Here is a 20,243-nt window from a genome sequence, read left to right on the forward strand (position 1 = left end):
GCTCAGAGCCCCTGGGTATGAAACCTAGAGGGGGTGCTGAACTCCTGGAGTCGTTACTCATACAGGCCACCGCCAGTGTTGCAGTTCTGGATTATTCCAGGTATATAGAGAGAACAATTGCTTAGTGTTAAAGAAAAACCATTAGATTCCAACCTCACTGTGGAACAAATATGAGATAAGTTAAAAAGTTTAAAATGAGGGCCGGCCCGGTGGCTTAGTGGTTAAGTGCACGCGCTCCGCTGCTGGCGGCCCGGGTTCGGATCCCGGCGCGCACCGACACACCACACCGTTTTCTCTGGCCATGCTGAGGCGGCGTCCCACATACACCAACTAGAAGGATGTGCAGCTATGATATACAACTACCTACTGGGGCTTTGGGGGAAAAAATAAATAAATAAAATTATTAAAAAAAAAAGTTTAAAATGAGATAGTAAAAATACGAAAATGTATGTGTTAATTAGATCTTAAAGTGGGAAAAATATTTGCTTAGCATGAAATCACAGGGAGAAAAATTTCCAATGGAAAACTTAAGCAATTCAAAGGTGAGCTAGAAAAAAAATTGACAATGTATGATAGACAAAGGTTACCATTCTTGTTATATAAAGAGCTTTTAGAAATATTAAGGAGTTGAATAAACCAGTATAAACATTTAGAGAGGACATCAGTGTAGAAACTGAAGATACATAAAGAAATACATAAAGCCAATAAAGAGATAATATAAGTTCATCCTGCTAACTAGGATTCAGTGAAACATTATTTGCCTAATATGTTTGGAGAGAGTTAAAAAAATAATAATAAGGATGAGACAACCTTCTGCAACCTTCCTGGAGGAGAATTTGGTGGCATGTTTAAAGAGCCGTACAAATTAGAGATGTACAAAACATTTATATGAAAGGCTGTTTAGCTGATATATGTCCAGAACTGATATGATTAAACAAATCATGCTGTATTCGTAATCTGATATACTGTGCACTACTAAAATTTTTGTTGAAAACAAAGAGATGATATAAGTAGATCTCAAAACAGAATGCCTACAATTATCTGAATTAAAAAAAAAAGTTCTGGTAGAAGGATTTGTACCAAAGTGATAACAATTGTTTAAGGATGATTTTTTTTATTGCGATAGCATTGATTTATAACATTATACAAATTTCAGGTGAATATCATTATATTTCGATTTCTGTGTAGATAAGGATGTATTTCTTCTTTTCTCTATTTTAGAAGTTTCTTTTTGTAATGTACATTAATTAATTTTGTAATTAGGAAAAATGTCATTTCCTGTTTAAATAAAAAGTACCCAACTAGTTTTTTAATTTTTACCGTCATCATCTTTATTACTGTTTGTTGAAATGGCTAAAAGTGAGAGTGCTGCTTCTCTAATCATGAATATTGCTGTTTAGAGGACTTGGTGAGTGGGATCGCCAGCACAAGGTAATATGGTTAGATACTGACCATGGCTGAGTCACATCTGATAGTATCGGTGTATTGGTATAGAATTTTTTTATTGAATAAATTTGATATGTAGCATTTTGTAAGTTTAAGGTATACAGCGTGTTACTTTGATACATTTTTGTATTGTAATACGATTGCTGTCATATTTATCACATTACATGATTATAGTACAATATTATTATCTATATTCCCTATACTGTGCATTAGATCTCCTGTGGCTTATTTACTACTCATTGTAAGTTTGTACTCTTAAACACCATCAATTTTATTCCCAACCCCCAATCCCCTGGTAACTGTCATTTTACTCTCTGTTTTTTACAGGTTTGACTTGATATAGAATTTTGATAATGGGGAAGGTTCTTTAAAATTGAAGAATTATTAAATTCTGTTTTCATTTTCTGTTTCTGGAGAGTTTTTTCAGATTATTTACAAATAAGATTTCTTTTTTTAATCTAAAATGCCAGCTTTTATTGCAAACTCAGCTTTTAAATCCATGAAATCAAAGTACTTTTATTGTTACCAAGTTGTTAGAAAGCATAACTAATTCAGTGTGATAGATTGGTTGCTAATTTACAAAGTTAATCAGGGTGTTTAATAATTAGTCTTGGAAATTCACACATTTTAATTTACTCCATTTAGTTCCCCAACTTTCTAGCATAGGGTTTTGTGTGTGTGTGTGTGTGTATAGCAATTTTTAATCATTATAATATAGACACGTGGCTTTTTTCAGCTACCTAATGAGAGGAGAGAGGTCATTTGTTTATTTTGCTCAGTTCTGTTCACATAGAGATGTTATTAATTTGATCTTATTTCAGTTTTCTTTTCATTATGTTGAAGGTTTTTTCTTGAACCATTTCAAAATAAGCGTCTTGGCTTAGCAGGGAGGGAAGGTAGGGAAGAGTGAGGCAGAGGTTGAGTGATGACAGAGTGACGTATGCTGGGTAAAGGACTAGTGGAGGATGAGGAGAGGGTATTACGGAGAGGGAAGCAGATAAAGGAGCAGCAGTGCTGGTGGGGTTGACGTGGCCTAGTTGAAGAAAGCGCGGAATTTATCTCAGCTCCCCTGATACCTTTCATGGATATAGTAACTTGCATTTTGGAAAGGCACTCATCGATATTCATAATTTGTAATTGTGTGATCCCAAATACAAACTTTTTTTCCCCTCTCATGGAGCTATATAGTTTTTTTGAATTTTCCCTAAAAGCTTTGCTAAGATGGCTTACTTGATTTTCTTTTAAATGCAAAGGGAAATCAGCATGCTTTTAGAGTCGCATTTATATGATTTATTGTACATAGATACAATTAAACTTACTTGGCTGTTTGAAATTTGCATTTCATTTTAGCTTTGTTGTAATTCTGTTACTAATTTCCGTTCATATGAAGAAAATGTTACGCTATTCCCTAGTGTTAGAACTTTGTAGAGAAGTGTTTATACTTTGCAGAAATTTATGGAAAAACTAAAACACCTAAGGAAGTTGCGTGGCTTCTTTATATTAAGATCAGATGTGCGTATGTTACATAGACTGAGGCATTTGGATAGAAGAGAATGATATTAAAATTTGGGGAGGATTCTGAAAACTAAAGGAACTAGCATTTTTTAATGCATTCTGTGAACTATTATCAATATTGTTTGGAAATGAATGAATGATGTTTCATTTATAAGACTCAGCTCTTATGAAAGAGAACAAATGTGAAGGAATAAAAAGGAATGTGAAGCAATGTCTAGCTGAACTCTTCCAAGAACTAGATAGTATACCACACAATTTATTCTGTCAAAATATCAAGGTATCCACAACTTGGCTTAAGCATTTATTTCATTAAAAATTAATTTTAACAATTTTTCAATGACTTGAAATATTTTTTAAAATTGTATTTTCTTGGGTAGTTTAGTATGCGTGTTGTTGGATAAATAATAGCTGTGAGTGATGGTTGTCTATGGCGCCCTACTGTCCAAGAATTCTCTTTAATGTAAGTAAAAAGTCCTATGGAATATGCTCTTCTCCATATATTGGAAACATTTAAAAATACGTTAAAAGAAAATTTGTTTAAAGTAGGCAGATAGTATGTTGATTGCTTTTTCTGACTCCTGAATTTTGTGAAATTCTGTTTTATAAAATTGATAGGGGAAAGCTACCATGATATGGATCCGTTTTAGTTATTTCAGTCTCTGAGCTCGTTAAATTTTTTGATATATTAAAAACCTTCAAGCTGTAGTAATAGAAATTTTAGTAATAGGAAACTACTGCCTTAACATTCCTAAGTCAAGTTTATTTGCACATTTAACATATGTATCACTCTAAGATTAGTCTTTCAAAAACAGTGTGTTATAGCTCTCATTTGTTCACGAAATTAAACAATAATTGGCTGGTTTCTATATATTTAGGACTTCGTCTCAACTCCTCCTTAGCCTCAGTGTCCTTTGTAATCTGGTCCAGTCAGTCTAGTCTCTCCTTTACACACCCCAGGATTTACTTCAGCAAACATTTATTGAATATGTACTATATCTGCCACGTTTGTAATACAAGTATGATATTCTCTGGTAATGCTGCTATTGTGAAGGTGCAGTCTGTTGCCTCAGGCAAGGTCTTCTTTAAAAACATAGCATAGTGGCTTTCAAACTTTTTTTTTGGACTGATAAAAGTGTGCTTTATTAGTGACTCAAATACCATGAATAGTTTCGCTGTTAGTGACATTTTCCAAAATGTTGAGCAACTTTTTTTTTTATAAGATTACTAACAAAATATCACATTCCTTGGATTTATAGAGTAGTGGTCTTCCTGGAAAAATCTGTGTTTTAGAAGTAAAATGTGGTTAGCCTTAGATAATTATAGATTTTTCACCTGCATAACTATTCAGTATTACATTCTACATTTGAATGACATGTGGGTCAGTTCTTTCTTAGAGGGACTGATTTTTCAGATTGCAAGAAAAACATTCCATGCTTCTGATCCATAAACCGGTAGCATCCCTTAGTCATCAGTATGACCAAAAAGGCCTCCACAAAATTCCATGCCTCTTAGGGTGTGGTATTAACTGAATGAGCATCACTGGGCTAGAGCATTATGGCCAAAGGAGAGACCTACTCTGGAAAGGTAGTCAGAGGAGACACTAACCTTTAGTTAGAGGACACTAAAGGCCCGAAGATATGAGAGAAATTAAAAAACAAATAGCTTCCAGTTGAGAGAGCTACAAGGGGAAATAAAGGCCTTGTTCAGGAAGCCAGCGGAGGAGAGCAAAATGTTAATCAGCAGGAATTCCAGAGGGCACAATGGAATGATTGGGAAGGGAGAGGAGGGCTGCAGGATTGGATCAGGTTAGGCAATGTACAGAGTGATGTGGAAACAAGCGTCTGTACAGTGATGGATGAGACCTGGGGAAGCTTACTCTGCTGTCAGTGACTGAAGTAAACATGGAAGTGAAACTTGATACAAGAATTCCTCCAGGAAGTCCCTTTAAAATTAAAAAAAGAAATATAAAAATGTTAATTTACACAGGACTGCAGAGTCGGTGAACCCTTATGTAACTATCATCCAGCTACAATAATCACCAGCTCATAGCCAGTCTTTTTTTCCTGCAACTCCCAGTAATTCTGTTCTACAAAGTAACCCGGTACCCTCACAGATAATCTGAAACAGAAGTTTTACAAAAAAGTGCTAATATTTTCTGTTCTGTTCCTTTTCTGCATAAAAATTCTGTGTTGCAGTGCACTGAATGGATGTCATGACTGATGAATAGATTACACCTGGCAGTTGAAAGATTGAGTTTAGGGTTTATAGTTAGACAGCTTGGGTTGGAGTTCTGACTGCACCCCTCAACAACTGTGTCCGTAAGCCTGTTACTTAATGCTAATCCTCAGATGCCTCTTCCGTAAAGTAGTACACGCCTCCTAAGATTTTTGTGAGAATTATATGAAATGCTAGACGTTAGTGCTTAACAGTGCCCTACACACCTAGAAAATATTCAGTTAACAGTAGATGCTGTTACTAATAATATTTTAAGTGTTAGGCCTGGGATTTGAATCTAGATCTCTCTGATTCCAAAATTTGAGCTCTTATAATTTTCTAATCTCACACTTTACAGACAATTATTAAAAAAAAAAAAAAGAAAAAATCAATCTAGAGATAGTTAATATATATTTTTATTCGTATGTCACTTTTTTCACTCTACATCAAATTGCAAACATTTCTCATTTCTTAAAAACAGTTTTCAAGTAATATTCCATCATTTTGTTCTCTAGAGGCAGAAGTGTTGTTCTACTTAGAATAAGTTATTTATCTAGTTCTAGTTTAGTCAATGCACAAATTTTATTGCTATTTTAAAAACTTTATTATAGGAATTTCAATCATATACAAAAATGAGGATGTATAATGAAGCCCTCCACGTACCCGTCCTTCAGCTTCCACGATTATCCATTCGTGGCCGGTTTTGTTTTGTCTCTACTACCACACACTACCCATTCTGTCTCTTATTTATTTCTTTCTTTTTAATTTTTATTTATTTATTTTTCCCCCAAAGCCGCAGTAGATAGTTGTATGTTATAGCTGCACAGCCTTCTAGTTGCTGTATGTGTGACGCGGCCTCAGCATGGCTGGAGAAGCGGTGCGTTGGTGTGCGCCCGGGATCCGAACCCGGGCCGCCAGCAGCGGAGCACGCGCACTTAACCGCTCAGCCACGGGGCTGGCCCACCTCTCTTATGTTATTTTAAAGCAAATCTCAGATGGCGTATTATTTCCTTCTTAAATATTTTGGTATGTCTCTAAAAGATATGGACTCTTTTTTTAAACAACAAAAAAAATCGCTATCACACCTTAAAAAGTTAAAAATAGTTCCTTAATCTCATGAAACTCCTGAGACTTAATTTCATCATATATTCATTGTTTAAATTGTCTCTTAGGGCCGGCCCTGTGGCTTGGTGGTTAAGTGCGCGCGCTGCGATGCTGGTGGCCCGGGTTCAGATCCCGGGTGCGCATCGAGGCACCGCTTCTCCGTCCATCCTGAGGCCGAGTCCCACATACAGCAACTAGAAGGATGTGCAGCTATGACATACAACTATCTACTGGGGCTTTGGGGGGAAAAAAATAAAATAAATAAAATCTTTAAAAAAAAAAAAATAAATTGTCTCTTAAATAATTTTTAAAGTAGTTTCCTTGAATAAGGATGCGGATGAGGTCAGTACATTTGTACTGGTTCGTATGCCTTTGAATTTCAAATTTATGTTTCTCTTCTACTTTTCCCTCTCTCTCCTTCTTGCAATTTATTAGTTGTAGAAATTGGCCATTTGCCTTTTATAGCAGGAGTCAGCAGAGGCTTGTTTCTGTATGACGTAAGGCTCAGAATGATTTTTATATTTTTAAAGGGTTGTTAAAAAAAAAAAAACAAAACAGACCTTATGTGGCCCCAGAGGACTAAAATATTTGCTCCTTCATCCTTATAGTTTTCTGACCCCTGCTTAGAGTTTCGCACCGTCTGTATTTCATGACTGCATCTCCATGGTGTTGTCTAATATGTTCTTCTGTCCTGTTTCCTATAATTAGTAGTTGGATCTAGAGGCTTAATCAGATTTGGGTTTATTTTTTTTTTTTAACTCATTTCATTTGTTCAGTACTTCTATGATATGTCTTTTTTTGTAAGCATATTTGTTAAGGTGTTATTACATACAATAATATGCTACTGGTTTAAGAGTGCAATTTGATGAATTTTGACATAGGTACATGACTGGGTAAACCACCATAAGAATCAGGATATAGAACGTATCCATCACTCCTTCTGCCCCTTTCCAGTCAGCCGCCTCCCCTCGCACTCAGCGCCTGGCAACCACTGGTCTGCTTTCTGTCACTATTTTCCAGTGTCTTTCACTTAGCAGGATGCTCTGAGATTCATTCATTTTGTTACTGAGTAGTATTCGACTACATGACTGTACTCTACTATTTGTTTATCTGTTCACCATTTGGTTGGATATATGGACTGTTTGCAGTTCTGTGCTATTATGAATAAAGCTGATTTTTTTGTATAAGTTTTTGTACCAGTTTTGAGTAAACATGTTTTCGTGTCTTTTGGTAAATAACTAGGCATAGAATCGCTGGGTCATATGGTAAGTGTATATTTAAATTTGTAAAAAACCGCCAAACTGTTTTCCACATGGCTATACCATTTTTAGTTCCCACCCATTTTTAGTTCTCCTCCCAATATAGGAGGTATTCAGGTGTTTCAAATCCTCATTAACACTTGGTATTGTCAGTCTTTAACTTCAGTCATTCTGGTAGGTGTATGTAGTGATAGCCCATTATGGTTTTAATTTGCATTTCCCTAATAAGTAATGATATTGAGCCTTTTTTCATGTATTTATTTCCCATCCCTGTATTTGGTGGAGTATCTGTTCAAATTTTTCTCATTTTTAATGATGCACCGAAATTTATCCTGGTATGTGGAGTAAATCCAACTTCATCTTTTTTTTTTTTCCTGTGAAGATCAGCCGTGTGCTAACATCTGCCAATCCTCCTCTTTTTTGCTGAGAAAGACTGGCCCTGGGCTAACATCTGTGCCCACCCTCCTCCGCTTTATATGGGACACTGCCACAGCATGGCTTGACAAGTGGTGCGTCGCGTCCGGGATCCGAACCGGCAAACCCCGGGCCGCCGCAGCGGCGCGCTCGCACTTAACCTCTTGCACCACCAGGCCAGCCCCCAATTTCATCTTTTTTAATACAACTATCCAGTTATCCCCAAACCATATATTGAAAAGTCCTTCTTTTCCCACTGGTGTGTTTCCATTTTTATTGTAAACTTGATTTGTCTGTGTGGGTCTATTGCTGAATTTTCTGTTCTGTTCCTATGAAGTGCAGTTTTTTGAATTCTAACTAATAGGACTTTAAAAATATCCTAATTTCCTTTTTATTTGGCTACTTTGTCAGATCTGTAGCAATAATCTGAATAATTTTTTTAGAATATGTTATAGCTTCTCTTTTTTTTCCAACATTAGTAATTTGTTATTAGCAATGAAAATTATACATTTTCTTTTTTGTTCAGGGATTTTGTTTGCTAAAATATTAGCGCTCTAAAATGCAACTTTGGGAAAAGAAAAAGCTTGATGAGAATCAACAGTGCTTATTGTTGTTATCTCTGTTTAGAAGATGTCATTTCATAAAATCTGACTTTTTGGTTTAGATTTCAAATAGTTGTTAACCCACTTCTCATGCAACTTCCCCTCTAATCCGTGTAAAACAACTCTCTCTCCCTTAAGGATACCAGTAGGCTATGTGCTTAGAGAATTATTAATCTTTGTAAGAAATAGAAGTAGAAAATGTCTACCCACCTTTCTCAATTAACTCAGCTCTTTTTTTGTTTTCATTCTTCTCATTTCTCACCATTTCCCCCAAGTTGTTCTTCCAGGTGTATTTATCCTGGTTATACAAGATAGCGTAAAGAATTTGTAGGATACTTGTTGCTAAAAGAACTATACTGGTTGCTAGAACTTTGGAGGGAAGTTGTGATTCATCAAGTAATCCCTGTTCTGAAAGCTGCCTGGAGTGTAAGATGCACACCCTTTCCACAGAGGTTGTATGTGTGATGACTAGGTTCCCAGGTCAGGGGGTGACAGTGTTGCTGTGGAAAAGAACATTTAGAATTTTACCTTGGGGTGTCACAGTCCATATCCCTGATTTGTCTCATCTTGGTTACTCATTTATCAAATATTTACTGATTTTTTTTTTTTTCCTTTTAATGTGCTGGTAAGGGAGTCCACATTTATTGAGGGAGTGGGAGGAGGGAGAGTTAGTGTTGAGGGCTGGGTCTCAGAAAGTGAAAAGAAAGAAATAAAATAACATCCAGTGCTCAGGGAGTTCATGGCTACCTGCCTCAACTTTTCCTTTCTATCTGTACTAACTATGATATAAGAATTCTAGCTTCTGCTACTGACATGGGATCCTACAGTCAGGGATTTTTGCAGTCCAGGTACTGGAGAATGAGAGACGATTGCTTTCACAGAGTAGAATATCAGAGATGAGACCACTTTTTATTTTTTTCAGATTTTATACTCTTGCTTCTCAGCCCCTGCCAAGCATTAAATGGTTGACCTCTTGTCTAAGTGCTATATATTGAAGAATTCCTTGACTTAATTCTCTTTTCTGTTTTAGGACCTCCATCATACAGTTGTCATTATTGTGGTTTTATGCATTTTAGTGTTAACTAGAGTGAGTGTTCTGTCGTAACTCTTTTTTAAAAAGTAATTTTTCTGGATGTCTTATGTATTTATTTGTCCAGATGATCCACCTCTACTTTCCAAATAAATTCCATTAAGGATTTTTTTTTTTGGCGAGGAAGATTATCCTTGAGCTAACATCTGTTGCCAATCCTCCTCTTTTTGCTGAGGAAGATTGGCCCCGAGCTACATCTGTGCCCATCTTCCTCCACTCCATATGTGGGACACCTGCCACAGCTATGGCTTGACAAGCGGTGCGTTGGTCCATGCCCTGGATCCGAACCTGCTAACCTCCTGCCGCTGAAGCTGAGTGTGCGAACTTCACCACCACACCACCGGGCCAGCCCCTCCACTAAGATTTTGATTGCAATTTTTATTCAATTTATAAATTGATTTGCAGATTATTGATACCTTCACAATATTAGGTTTTTCTCAATTTAAGAATAGGTTTTAATTTATATCCCTCACTAAAGTTTTATAGTTTTTTCATAAAGTATTTTAGGTTATTTTTATTGTTATTATTAAAGTTATATAGTCTAACTGGCTATTGATGTTACTTTGGGAAGCTATTTATTTTTGCATACTTATTGAAAAACCATCTTAAGGAACTAATCTAAAATATTTTTAGGTTATTTTCTTGACAAAATAATATCATCTGAAATGATGGAATTTTGTCTTTTTTCTAATATTGATATCCCTTATTCTTCTTATCTAGTTTTATCAGCACTTCCAGAGTGATGTTAACGACTATGTTGATAGTGGACATCAATGTCTTAAGTCTGATTCTGCTTTTAAATTGTGTTGGTATTTTGCCATTAAACATGATACTGTCTATTGGTTTGAAAAAGTTTTTTAAAAAGTCCTAAGAGATTTTTTTACTAATCAGGATTAATTTCTTAAACTCTGGTACCCTTTGCAAGATTTCTTTTATTAGTTCTGTTTTCCAGCTAGGATATGTCATTTTTCATTGGATCAAATTGCCTGCTGTGTTAACTAGTCTCTGCACTTTTTGTCCCTGTCCCTGTTCATCTATGCCCTGAATTGCTGTATACCGGTTCTTTTCCCAAAATCAGTTGCGGTCATGTTTACTTATAGTCCAGGGAATTGTAGCGCTATAACATCTTTCCATGCTATGTAAAGAGAAGTCCAGGCTTCTCTGACTATTTATTATTTATGTTCCTTTGTGATCAGCGCATATGCCTTTCCGTTCCTCACCTCTGTCAAGAATTGTGAAGGGTCTGAGATCTTACCCTGCTTGCAAGCTAACATGTTAGCCTGTATCATTTCATGGATCCTGGCAGAAGACGGTCGTTTCCTGGGCCAGAGTTGAGGACAGTTTATTACTCTCAGCAATAGCAGTAACCCAGTATCATCATTTTTCTTGTAGAGATTACCCAAGCCCCAGTTTCTGCAGGGTGACGTGATGAGGGACATCTGTACACACAGTCAGTTGCATTCCAGGAGAGGACCCTGAACATTCTCTGGAATCTCAGCCTGCTTGCTTCTTAAATCCGCCCTTTCCATTCTGTCCACCAGCTTCCTCTCCACATCATCCTAGTTTAAGACTCTGTCTCAGACAGATGCTTTCTCCCACACCCCCCATTGTAGACCTTGTGTCTTCAAATGTGCTGCTTATCTACCATATTCCTTCTATTCCAGACACTCCAGGGACCCTTCTTGGTTTGCACAGTGGCCTCAGTCTTTTTTCTCGTTTTGCACAGTTAAGTCCTGTTATCTTTCTTGCCATACCATGCTTTATCCGTGTCTTAGTATTTACAGTGCCTGCAGAGACATTTATTTATTTATTTTTTTGTTGCTCTCAGAACCTTTAGGGCAGTGTATCGGATAGGAATGTGTTTGGTTGCAAGGAACAGATAACCCATTCCACAGTGGGTGTAATGGCTAGAGTTTTTCTGTTTATAGTTTTCTTTTTCATGTAAAAAGTCTGGAGATAGAAAACTGCTGTTGTTGATTCCACTTTTTTAGCAATACCCTTTCCTCTAAGCTTTTCCATATGCTCTTCCCACCATCTGAAATTCTCTTTTTTTTATATCTGCAGTTCCTAATTATACCCATCTTTTAAATTATAAGCTCTTCTACAGAGTCTGCAGAAGACTTACTTCCTAGGTGAAAATATTCTTTCTGTATATACTTCTAGGTACTTCTAAGCTAGAAAATGGCCTTTATCATTATCTGCATGTAGGTATATGTGTATGTATATATCTTTCCCACTAGACTTTAAATTCCGTGTCTGTGGTGTATCTTTTGTTACCCTCCAAAAAGTGCCTTGTTTAATGTAGACACAATTTTAGCAGATAATGTAGTTTACAGGAATTAAATGTACATATTGCTGAAAGGAACACCTTTATTGTGTAAATTAGTGTCTTTACGAATATTTCTTTAATGCTATTAAATGTATCTTCACGTACTATCAGAACATTCTATTAATATTATGTGGGAATAAAAATGGAAACTATTCTTTCTTTCAGTGCTTAGATGAATATGAAGATGATGAAGCAGGGCAGAAAGAGCGGAAACGAGAAGATGCAATTACACAACAGAACACGATGCAGAATGAAGCCGTAAGCTTATTAGAACCAGGCAGTTCATATTTGCTACAAGTGAGTATTTCAAAATACCAGGAAGTCACTAGCTATTTTAACAATAATTTTTAAGTCACTGTTAATAATTCTTCCAGTCTCATTTTGATTCCATCTGCTCCATTTAAATATTTTCAATGGATTTAACCACTGATTTTCCTTATATCTAAATGCTTTTTGACTTAAGCAGTGTTTGGTCCTTAGTTCCTGATCGATGAATATTTGCTGACTGACTGACTAAACAGGTTTAAACAGTATCAACTGTAAAAATAAGCACGAAAAATAGTTACCTCTTTGCTGTTAAAAAAGTAAGAATTAGTAAGTTTAAGTGAGCGAACAGTTCTGCTCTAGGCTGATTGATATTTGCGTTAGAATTAGATAGCAAATAAAGAGTTGAGCAGCAAGTTTCTGCAAAGTGAAATGTTTAAACATAATAATAAAACACAGTATGTGGTACTGAATTGCCAAAAACATCTATATGTGTAACTATAACATACTTTTTAAAATAAAATTTAACTCAGTTTCAAATTAGTTGTTATTTTGGGTTCTTCTGGCACAGAAAATTGGGAGTTGGTGTATCGGGATACCTCAGTATAAAGCAAATCCTTCTGCAGAATCATTTTACGTAAACTATAATTTGGGAATGATTTTGATATAATCTAATCTTAAATTATTTTGATGGCATTTTGAGATCTTAAAATACTGTGTTGTCTTTTCAGAGTTCCTGTTTTGACTTTTTAAATGCATTTTCTTGTGATACCACTTTAAAAGGAGTACCCGAGCAGTACACACATCTCCCCATTTTATTGATTAAAAAATGAAATATTGTCTATTAATTTGCAAGGTTATGATAAAAGGCATTTGGCAGAGAGAGCAAAAATTTTGAAGTGGTTTGGAAATGCGGATGCAGAACTTCTGTCTCCTCTGCTCATTGAGGCAGATGCATTGACGTGAAGATTCCTAGAGTGATGCAGGCGTATCTGTCCCCTGTACCCAGGCTGCTGCTGTGAGAAGTAGATCCCTATTATAATGTGGTGTGAGCTAACGGGCAGTGTGTCTCTCAGCATCTATGTGACTGTGTGTGATCTAAAATATCTTTGTATCCTTTGTCTAACAAAGTTGAAGTTAAATCTGAGCCTATTCCAGGTGAAGATACAGACTTAATTTATTGGGATAGAGACAATGTAGCATTTTGATTAAAGGTCTAGACCTGGTTTCAATTCTGGGTCATCCTACTTACTCTGGCATACTCAACATCAGGCAGCAGCTTTCACAAAGAGGGCTGATTTCTTTCTGTTGAGTTTCCTTACTCACTCAAAGCTGGGGAGCCTGGTGTTCAACACATAGCTTATTCCCAAATGTATACCCAGATATGGAACAGTCTCAGCTGCCGTGAGCTCTCTGAGGAGATTTCTGCCTTATCCAGTCTGTTGTCTTTCCTATAGCTTTTCTAATCTCTTCCCAGGCCCACTCTTCATTTCTGTCATTTTTGTTTATTTGTTTGTTTCATTAGCAATTAGGATGTGACTCATTGGTGACTTTGGTTCCAAGTGTCTATTTTGCCAAGCTGTGTGCTCAGGATGAAAGTGAGGTTCAGACTGTCCCATGGGTCCCATATTGCCTCATTGAAATTGGAGTGGAAACGGGAACTCCTCTGTCTACATGGTGATGTCTCACTGAGTTACCACCTAAGCTCGAATTTTCTGTTACTTACATAGGATAGATATTGATTTATAACTCCTTCAAAAACAACAAGGAGAGAGAGAAAATATTGGCATCATTGGTTGTTTTAAGGCTTTTTTGAATAGGACAGAAATATCAATTTGGCATAGCAGTATGCTTTGTGAAAGGTTAGAGTATTTTAAATTTCTGTTTGAAATTTTTCAAATAATGTGGAGTATTGGTAATAAAAATGAGAATTTAAAAGTTTCCCTATGTTTTTAGCTATGATTTTACATATATTTAACCATGTATGTTTTTTAGATAATCATGCCAGTTTTTAAAGTAGTATATTAATTCTCTGATTAAATAACATATGATCAATGGAAAATTTGAAAAATACTAAAACATGTAAAGAAAGGGGAAATTACTTAGTTTGGTCTATTTCTTTACTCTCCATGTTTTTATGAACTATTTATTGTTTTATTTATTTTTTATTCATTTTTTTTAAAAAGATTTTTATTTATTTATTTTTTTCCCCCCAAAGCCCCAGTAGATAGTTGTATGTCATAGCTGCACATCCTTCCAGTTGCTGTATGTGGGATGCGGCCTCAGCATGGCCGGAGAAGCGGTGTGTCAGTGCGTGCCCGGGATCCAAACCCGGGCCGCCAGCAGCTGAGTGCGCGCACTTAACCGCCAAGCCATGGGGCCGGCCCTATTTATTGTTTTAAAATTTAACCTTTATTTATTTTTTAAAACATATACTCACGTGGTAAAAAAAAATGCAAAAAACATAAAAGGGTATATGGTACAAAGTCTTCCTCAGCTACCTGGTTATCGTCCTTGGAGGCAACTAGTGCTTTCTTTTCTTGTATATCCTTCCAGAGGTAGTCCATAATCAAATTTATATCTATATGTATATCTGTATGTCTATTTACATATTCCTGATTTTAAGCATGCTCCTGTGCCTCTTGTTCTTTTCACTTAATATGGTGAGGAGACTTCCACAATAGTACATAAAGAACTTCTCTATTATTTTTTGCAAATGCAGAATATTCTATTTTATAGATGTACCATATTTTTTCTAACTAATTCTTGTTGATGTTTTGCATTTTGAATTATTTTCTTTGGCCAGATTTCCAGAGATAAACTTATTGGGCCAAAAAGCTTAAAGCAATGTAAAGATTTTAAAAATTTCTGATACATACTGCCTTAAATTACTTAAGAAAAAGGTTTATCAGTTTATATGGTTAATGGCATTTTGTGAAAGGGCGTTTATGAGTTGTATGTTTCTTCTCTTTTTTATTTATTGATTGATTTTCCTCTTAAAACAATCTCAAGGTTACTGAAAAGTTGCAAGTACTGTACAGAGAACTTTTTCCTCCTAAATTGTTTGAGAATAAGTTGCTAACCTGATACCCTATTACCCCCAATATTTTACTATGTGTTTTCTACAAACAAGATCTCCTACATAACCACAACACGACCCTTAAAATAGGAATTTAAAATGGACACATTCTTACCATCCCATATTCAGACCTCGTTCAAGTTTTGCCAGTTGTCCCAATCATGTCCTAAATTTATAGCAAAAGGATGTAATTCAGAATCATGTGTTGCTTTTAGTTGCGGTATCTCTTTAGTTTTCTTCAATCTGGGATAGTTTTATAGTCTTTTGTTAACTTTCTTAATCTTGATAACACTTTTAAAAATTATAGGTCAGTTATTTTGTGATATGTCGTTCAATTTGGGTTATCTAATGTTTACTTATAATTAGATTCAGGTTATATGTCTTTGTCAGGAATATCACAGAATTGATGCTAGTTTTTCTCCTTGTGTATGCTGTCAGGTGGCACATCATTTTAATTTGTCCCATTGCTGATGATCATTACTTTGGTTATGAGATTAAGGTGGTGTTTGCCAGGCTTTACTTCTCCTTCTTAATAAGTATTTTGTGGTTAAGTGCTTTGAACCATGTAGATATGTTAATCCCCATCAAACTTTCTATCTCTATCCATTTATCTATCATCTATTTATTTATATATCTGTATCAACTCACTATTACCTATTTTATTTGATGGGTTATACCCCATTACCCTCTGTATTAGTTTTCTGTTGCTGCTGTAATAAATTACCACAAAATCGGTGTCTTACAACAACACAAACATATCTTCTTACAGTTCTGTAAGTAGAAGTCTTACACAGGTCTCCTTGGACTAAAATCAAAGGATAAAATCAGGGATGCATTCCTTTTTGGAGGCTCAAGGTGAGAATTGGTTTCTGTACCTTTTCCGGTTCTTAGCAGCTACCTGAATTCCTTGGCCAATGGCCTCCTTCCTCCTTCATAGCCAGCAACGGTGGGTTGAGTCCTTCTCATATCGAGCCATTCTGACCTTTTCGTCTTAGGCATGTCTCCCTCTGACCTTCTGCCTCTCTCTTTCACTTTTTTTTTTTTTTGCTGAGAAAGATTGGCTCTGAGCTAATATCTGTGCCTATCTTCCTCTATTTTATATGTGGGATGCTGCCACACATGGCTTGAGCAGTGCATTGGTCCGTGCCCGGGATTTGAACCTGTGAACCTCAGGCCGCCAAAGTGGAGCACGTGAACTTAACCGCTACACCACCGGGCCGGCCCCTCTTTCTTCCACTTTTAATAACACTTGTGATTACGTTGTGCCTATCAGATAACCCAGGATAGTCTCCCTATTTAGGGTGGTTGATTAGCAACCTTAATTTCCCTTGGCCATGTAACCTAATATGTTCACAGATTACAGGGATTAGGGTGTGGACATCTTTGAGGGTCATTATTCTGCCTACCACACCATTATTATTTATTTTGATATTCAGATTATCCCAGATTTGGCCAGTGGGAGCCCCTTCAAACTTTTGTATCCTTTGCCACGTCTCCATCATTCTTGGAAAGCTTCCTTGTTTTCCACCATAATAAGATATTATAGGCCCATCTTTAACTTTCCTACCTTAGCCTTAAAAGCAGCCATTTCTCTAAAGAGCCCTGATTCCTTTTACTGGAAAATGATATTTTAAAGCCAAGATCTGGGCTGTAGGTATGTTCCTGTTATTGAGATGTCACCATTCCTAGTTGTTCTCTATGTACAGACCTATAAAATATATGTATGTCTACATGTAAACACGTATGTATATATATCTGTCTGTCTGCTGCCTGCCTACCTAGCTACATCTCTCTGTCTATCGAAATTAATTTATATTGATATCTCAATTCTAATCTAATACCATAGGGTAACTGCCTTTTGTGACATCGAGAAACCTATTTCCCATCATCCTTAATATGTTTTCTCATTTGTTCAGTCCCCCCGTGTGTAACCTATCTCCTATTGCCACCCCTTCCCATACATATGCACTCCTCGCCACAAGTGGGTTCTGACATACCATGTTGGCTCTTCCTGTGCATGAATAGTCTCCTCACTTTCTTCAGGCTTGGGCATCCCATGTGAGGCTGCAGGATGCCCTCTTTACCCTACTTGAGTTGTGACTCCCCACACTGGATCACCCTCTTCTGTGGATTCTTTCCTACCTTGCTTAGCTTCTGCCATCCGGTGACAGGCTCCTCTGCCCTAGGGCCTTTCTTTGTTCCTGCTCAGACTCTGAGACCTCATGCTGGAATGCTCCTCCATGAGAACCCCTCCTCGACCTGATTGGGTTTTAACACTTCCAGGCCAGGCTGTCACTCTGTGTGGACAGTCACTTTATCCTGTTTGGGCCCTGGCACATCACCCCTGTTCATCCCTCTGCAGAGATGCTCTCTCTGTGAATTCCCCATGCCAGGCTGCCTCTTTGAGAGTATACCTTTTCTACCCTTCTGGGGCCCTAAAACCCCAGTTTGGGCCACACTTCTGAATGGATGACCATCGCACCCTGCTTGGGGCTCTCGACCTCCCTTCCTGGGACTCCTGTTCTGACCTTGCCTCAGGACCGATAACCTACTTTCCTTTTCGCATTTTGTAGACACTCCTCATTCTGCTCAGGCTCTGATTTCTCAGGCCAAACCAAGTCCCCATGCTGTACTGATGCTCTCCTCAGATTGCTTGGACTCTGATTCTCTCTGCCAAGCAGCTCTTCTTCATGGGGGGTGAGTACTGTATTCCCATACCTTGGTTTGGGCCACTGTTTTTCCGCCCCACCTTCCTCTGCCCCACCTAACAACTTTAGGACTGAATTGTTCGGGAAAGGAAGAGGAAGGATGAGTTTTTCCTTTTCTTTTTGTTTTTGCTTGAGGAAGATAAGCCCTGAGCCAACATCTGTGCCAATCCTCCTCTATCTTGTATGTGGGTTGCCGCCTCAGCATGGCTGACGAGTTGTTAGGTCCATGCCCGGGATCCAGACCTGGGCCGCCAAAGCAGAACCCACTGAACTTAACCACTGTGCCACGCTGCTGGTCCCAAGTTTGTCCTTTTTTAATCTTTGTTAATTTTATAAAGTTCTTGTTTTATTTTCTCAGTTATTTTATAAATTATACATGAGATATTTTGTTCTGCATTCATCATCAACAGTGTACATATCTTGCTACATTATGTATATCAGTAAAGGTATTTTATGTTAGTCCGAGGGCCGATTAGCATATTATGCCATAATTTTACTGAGGGCTGTGGCTTTGTTGCCAAGTGGTTTATTGGAATAACTTCAGTATTGTTTTGCTATATTCTACTGGGCTTGTATTTGTCTGATCTTATTTCACATATGCTTTTATATTTGTCTATACTTTACAAGTTCTGATCTGCCACTGCACCTGTAAAGACAATGTTCATGGGATTTCCTTATTGACCAGTCTAAGCTTGAATGAAGCAGAATGTTTTATTTAAACTGACACAAAACAGTTTGTGCTTTGCCAGCATTTTCTAAGCTCTACATAGGTCTTTCCCCCTCCCGTTAGTAATAAAAACCATCCCATTGCAAGGAAGATTATTTTAGGAAAAGTATATTTTAAATCAGTTGTGTAACAGCCTTTGGGGTTATTGGAAGGTCTTATTACGTAGTCTTGGAAACTTTTAAGACCACTGTCAGTCTTAGCAGTTGTATTTTTTACAAGCTAAAAAAATACAGTTACAGTGATACTGGTATTTCTCCTTTTTTCTCCACATTTAGAATGGAATTGTCAACTTTAACAGTTGTATTAATTATTAAGTTGTCACCTTTCACTTGGAAATCTTTGTGGCCATAGAAATATCTAGGCTTCTAGTTAACAAACATAAAGTGGAGTTTATATTTGTATAGAATTTTATGTTAATGTGTAGGAACATCAAGCATTTTCCTCCTTAAAATAATAAGGGACTCTTTCGCTGTGCCTGTGGGTTGATTTTGTTTTTTTCTAACATTTCTCATTCAGCATTTGCCAAGTTTTCTCTTTTTGGCAGGGGTATAGAGATCACTGTAAACTCCATCTGTAATTGTCGATTTTGAATACCCATGAGAAGCAGGCTACCGCCCCTCCTAATCTCTACTACTACTAATAGTAATGTAGTCTGTCCAATTTGGGGAACATTCCATTGTTAAGGAATGTAATTCGATTACTAGAATCACTGTGAAATAATATTTAGCTACAAAATGTATTCTAATAAAAGACCATATTCAACTCTTCCAATAAAGAATAAGCTTATGTTCTCTGTTTGCTTCAGAATCTTACTTATTGACATATTAGTTATATAGAAGTAAGCTTAAATTCTAATTGTTTACACATCTTGGGCATTAGCATGGAGTGATTTGATGAAGTATGTCAGAGTTCTAGTTTTATCAGTTGCACCAAACCAGCTGTATAGAAAATACTGTATAAAACTTACTAGTTGTTTTAAAAAAAAGTGACTAGTTTTAAAAAAAAGGCTTAAGAAATGTAGAAAACTGATATTATGCAACTTCCTGTTAGTATGTTTAACTGAAAACTTGTCTGATACTGACTTTAAGTCATTTATAGTTGGGTCAAAGTATAAAATTAGTATAATGTCATTATAGATTAGTGTTGCTGAAAATGCCCTCCATTTCACCTTTCTGTATTTGTTAAAGTTCTACTCTAAATCTGTATTAGTCAAAATTTTACTGTATTCGGGAAAGTGCCTATTTTAAGCCTGAGAAATATTATTTACTGCCAGGTTGTTCATACCATTTCAGTCGATATATCAGTAACCCACAAATCAGTAAAACCAACAGGGCTATTCTCATTTAGCAATTCTGCTTTCTCTATCTCAGTCAGAGTTAGTCTAGGTGATCAAGCTGATGTCACACGTTTTGAAATATTTCAGTTATAACTAAAATGAGAGAGATGTTTTGAAACTCATGGCATTATTAGCATTTTTTTCCTAATGCATATT

General features: G+C 36.6%; 1 protein-coding gene across 1 annotated transcript in view; it reads left to right on the plus strand.

Annotated features, from left to right (window-relative positions):
• Nucleotides 1-20,243, plus strand: part of PAWR (pro-apoptotic WT1 regulator) — a 111,163-nt gene that overhangs the window by 57,673 nt on the left and 33,247 nt on the right. The window contains exon 2 of the mRNA XM_087449144.1: nucleotides 12,139-12,270. Coding sequence (XP_087305270.1) covers nucleotides 12,139-12,270 — 132 coding nt within the window. The remainder of the gene's footprint in view (nucleotides 1-12,138; nucleotides 12,271-20,243) is intronic.

The sequence above is a fragment of the Ceratotherium simum genome, chromosome 25, assembly GCF_057802395.1.
Source record: "Ceratotherium simum simum isolate JZ-2026a chromosome 25, ASM5780239v1, whole genome shotgun sequence".
Taxonomy (NCBI): Eukaryota; Metazoa; Chordata; class Mammalia; order Perissodactyla; family Rhinocerotidae; genus Ceratotherium; species Ceratotherium simum.